Below are 4,707 nucleotides of genomic sequence, written 5' to 3'. Positions count from 1 at the left end.
TAGAGGGTGTGGAGAGAAGGGTTATACCTTCTGAAGGAGTGGGAGAAAAGGGAATGGTTGGGGAAAAGGAACAAAAGTAAAATATCAAGAAGCATCTTTACAAAGCAGTTCTATAGCTAATTCCTTTTAAAGGGGAAAGGAAAGGTAACCAAAGCAGGAAAACATTTATCTGTGTCTTAAAAAAAAAAAAACTGTCTACCATACATATATCCAAAAATGTGGGGAAAATACTTATTCCAGGGATGAAGGGAGTCCAGATGCTGTGGTCAAATGACAAAATAAAATTGACAAATAAGAACCTCTGTCCTCCAGTTTTACCCAAGCCTTACCACGAATCCACCCCCGTTTTCAGGCTTCTCAGAAGACACTGTCCATAAACTATTACTTTTAATGCCTCTGGGGATGGCTGGAGCCAAGCAGAACTGGTGGGATCCTCACTCTATTAATACTTTGAACTTCAGAGCCCCAGTGGTAAAGGATAACTCTCCAAACAGAGGGTCTTTCCTCCAATTCTTAGGGCATAAAGTTTAGTGTCTACAGAGCCCAAGGCCTGGGGATGGAAAGTTAACAATAGACTTGGAGGGACACAAGGCAATCAGTGATGAAAAGGTAGAGAATAGAGGAAGACAGAAGGACGGGGGAGAGGGAGCGAAGGGAGGAGGTGGAAGGCTAATACTTTACCATGATTAGGGAGACCTCACCTCCATCACTAATCCTTAGGAAAGGTATGAAAATGGGGAGAAGAGAGGGTAAGAAATCAAACCTCAGCGATTGAAAAAGGGTCACAGAGCTATACTAGCCAACAAGCAGCTTTTATGTAACTGACCCTGAGGGGATAAAAACAGAAAATTCTACCCTCTCCCCTATGGCCTGGACTATGGGCTTTCCTTCCCCATCATTCCCCATCTCCTCATAGCTTACTTCCAAACCCCATTCAACGGTGGCCTGGCTCCCAGGGAAGGGACTCAGCTCAGGGCAGGGCAGGGACAGCCCCCAGCCAGACGGTATTGCACATTCTCTGTTCCTTACTTTTAATCTCAACTGACACACTTGGGCACCTGGTACCTCTGGGCACCTCTGAGCTGGCGGGGGGAGAGAGAGACAGACGTAACAGAAATGGCACTTCATCATGAGGGGGTGGGGAAGAGAGGCTAGACAGACATGCCACAAGGCAAGATGACTTGTAGGGAAAACATTAAAAAAAAAGCTTCCAATTTCATGGAAGAGAGAAAAGCAAAACCAAACAATTTATCCAGTGCTTTCAAAGCACAGTGGGCAAAGAAAAGATGTAAGAATATATCTTTATATATATATATATATATATATATAATTTTAAAATAATCCCAGACCCAGTTCTATTAACCGCCCCCTCCCTCTCCCACCACTTACAGTCAGGGGTACCACATTCCCCAGAAAAATACTCGAAAAGACCCGATCACTACCTGTTACTAGCATCTAGCTTCCAGATCATTTCACCACTGGGGGAGCCCAGACACTGGCTGCATCTCTGCTCCTTCATTAAGTGCTCAATGAATTTGGGGCAAGGGAGGAAAGAAAAAAAAGCCAGGAAGGCCCGTAGGGCCAGTATAATCACCCACAGTGGCACTGGGGTACAGGGAATAGAGGTCAGAGTGGGGGAACTGAGCCTGATTTTAGCTCCTTCTCCCACCTCACCCCCATATTTTATGGGGAAGATGTGCAGTTTGTGTGTTAATTTTAAAAGTGCCTTCTTTAAAAAAATTATTTAATTTTAAAAAATAAAAGTGGGGGAACTTCCTCAGGTGGCTTTCAAGGGCAAAATACTAAAATCCTCCTCATACCTCTCTGTTGAGAATATCCCGCCTGTGCATTCTGGCAGCTTCTAGAGCTGGAGAGGCAGGTGGGTATATACTATGAGAAGAGCAGAAACCCATACCTTTAAGGGGTTTCCCTTACCTCAAAAACAGCCTGGTCCCCTTTTTCTTCCCCCACAGTGTGGGCAAATGGGATGCTAATCTCCCCAATCCCCAGAACAGCAACATTGCACAATTCAATTCATTCTCTACATTAGTAGCGCTTAAAAAAAAAAACCAAAAAACCAAAAAACCAAAAAGGCAAAATTAATAGAATTCTGGGAGAAAAAAATGACAACTACTTGTATAGCAGAGGTCCTAGGTTGGTTCTGACATAGTTGTCTGGCTTTGAGCAGCTGGTTCTGCAGTTAGTGCAGTAGCATTGGGGCAGGACTGCAACCTGATTAACCTTAATTCCTGGCACTCAGAGGATGAAGGGATAAACAAATGTGAGAATCTCAATGTTGGGAGAGAAATCCTTCTTCCTTCTTCTATTTCGTCCTTTTGTCACTTGACTTCATGCCCAAGCCAACTTTTAGGGTACCTAGCAAACAGCGTGGGAACAGCCATTTCTCCACATATAGATGGGGCTTTGATTAGAGGGGATAGATTAGAATTTTTAAAGGGGGGGTAAGGGTTGGGAAGAATTTTACAAAGAAAATAAGATGAAATAATTTTGGGCTACTTGGCCTGGAAGAGACTTCTGTGTCCCCACTGGAGTCAGGAGACCAATCTTATTGCCCCCAGCATCCAGAGGGCAGGATCTGGTCTCAGTCCTCCCTGGCTCACCATTACACCCATCATCATACCTCTTTTCTTGCCTTCCTCCATGGGTAAATTCCAGGGTGGTTGAGTTTTAAAGCTTTTCTCTTCAGGCTCTTTCCCCTCATTCTTAGAGCCCAACTTCAATACTAAATACTGCCTCCCAAACTGTCCAGCCCCAAAACACTCACAGGTGGGGTGCTATTCCTCCTGTTTGATGCTACCCATTCCCCTCCCCACCCCACCCCTCTTAAGTGCATTCAAAACTTCTGCCCCTAACACTCCCAGTCATGTTCTACTTGGCAGCTGGGGACCCTACTACAATCTGCAATGGTCCTGTCATTGAACTGAATACATCATCTGTGTTTATGGGGGGGGTGGGGAAGGAAGGAAGGAAGGAAGAAAGAAAAAAAAAGATTGGGGCAGGGGGAAGGTTTAACCGTCCACTGAACAAAGGGAGGACACATAACACGATTAAAAATGATAATAATTATAGAATAAAACAAACTTTAGAAACACATGTTGGAGGGCTTAGATTCTCCCCAGGACCTCATTCCCACCTCTATCAGAGGTAAAGATCCACCTAACTGTTAAAATCAAAGAGAGAAGACAGAGCGGCAGAAGAACAGATCGCAGCAGCGTGAAATAAAGGGGACTTGGTGGGGCAGGGCGTGTGTTTTCTTGATTTCTATTTTTTTTGTCTTCTGTTTTTCTTTCCGTGTATGGTAGGCACCAGTACAGGCACTGCATGCGACGGAAGTTGGGGGAATGGGAGAGGAAAGGGGTAAAGGATTCAAGGTTGGGGCAGTACAAGTGGAACAGGCGTTATTTCTGTCCACTGATGGACTGCGATATAGACCGGGGAGGGATCATGTCTAAAAGGTATTCACGCTGTCGATCTGCCAAACTGGGGGCTTTGTGTCCTCCGATGCCAGTATTCAAGTATGCAATGTTGACACCTAGACCCAGGAGACAAAAGTAGAGGGCAGGTATTAACAGAAGAAATGGCATTCCCTTCCACACTACCCTAGGGCTGCATAGTTGGAGATGGGGAGGAAACTAGAATTAGCCTGCACCTGTCCAGATTTAGCTAGCTTTATTTCAATAGCAACTACCCACTCCTACTCCCAAGCTTTAGGAAAAAAGGTCTTCTTGAAATTTCAATTCCACCAGGAGTAATGAACACGGTCCTGATGGTAGAGGAGTGACAAGTAAAACAGTGGTGGGGCGGTGCGGTGGCTCATGCCTATAATCCTAGCACACTGGGAGGCCAAGGCGGGAAGATCGCTTGAGCTCAGGAGTTTGAGACCAGCCTGAACAAGAGGAGCAAGATCTCGTCTCTATAAAAAATAAAAAAAATAAAAAAAAATTAGCCGGGTGTGGTGGTGTGCGCCTGTAGTTCCAGCTACTCGGAAGGCTAAGGCAGGAGGATGGCTTGAGTCCAGAAATCTAAGGTTGTGCGGCTAGGCTCGGTGGCTCACGCCTGTAATCCTAGCACTCTGGGAGGCCAAGGTGGGAGGATTACTTGAGCTCGAGAGTTCGAGACCAGCCTGGGCAAAAGTGAGACCCTGTCTCTACTAAAAATAGAAAAAATTAGCCAGGCGTGGTGGCATGTGCCTGTAATCCCAGCTACTTGGGAGGCTGAAGCAGGAGGATTGTGTGAGCCCAGGAGTTTCAGGTTGCTGTGAGCTATGATGCCTCTGTCTCTCCCCGCCAAAAAAAAAAAAACAAAACAGTAGAGAGAGGAAAATGAGTAAGACAAAGAGATGGAATCATTGAATATGCTCTAAGTTTGGGGCTGCTGATTGTGGAGAAGCATTCCTCGCTCATTCAAACAGGACAGCTGACCCTGCTGTGCTGGCCCAAAGAGATCAATAACCACAGGCCCATGGAAAACACATTAAATGCTAAATTTATATATTTTTATAATGGTAAGGACCATGTCGTTTTCACTATCAAAATCCTAATGCAGGCCGGGCGCTGTGGCTCATGTCTGTAATCCTAGCACTCTGGGAGGCTGAGGTGGGAGGATCGCTTGAGGTCAGGAGTTCGAGACCAGCCTGAGCAAGAGCAAGACCCCATCTCTACTAAAAATAGAAAGAAATTAGCTGGA

General features: G+C 45.5%; 1 protein-coding gene across 1 annotated transcript in view; it reads right to left on the bottom strand.

The window, feature by feature from the left end:
* Positions 1-3,011: 3,011 nt before the first annotated feature.
* The window catches only part of GATAD2B (GATA zinc finger domain containing 2B), a 69,112-nt gene continuing 67,416 nt past the window's right edge, over positions 3,012-4,707 (bottom strand). The window contains exon 10 of the mRNA XM_012658498.1: positions 3,012-3,553. Within this exon, the coding sequence (XP_012513952.1) occupies positions 3,420-3,553 (134 nt within the window). The 3' untranslated portion in view covers positions 3,012-3,419. The remainder of the gene's footprint in view (positions 3,554-4,707) is intronic.

Source organism: Propithecus coquereli, unplaced genomic scaffold, assembly GCF_000956105.1.
Source record: "Propithecus coquereli isolate 6110/MARCELLA unplaced genomic scaffold, Pcoq_1.0 Scaffold59, whole genome shotgun sequence".
Taxonomy (NCBI): domain Eukaryota; kingdom Metazoa; phylum Chordata; class Mammalia; order Primates; family Indriidae; genus Propithecus; species Propithecus coquereli.
The sequence above is the reverse complement of the archived record's forward strand: the minus strand, read 5'-3'. Positions and strand labels throughout refer to the sequence as shown.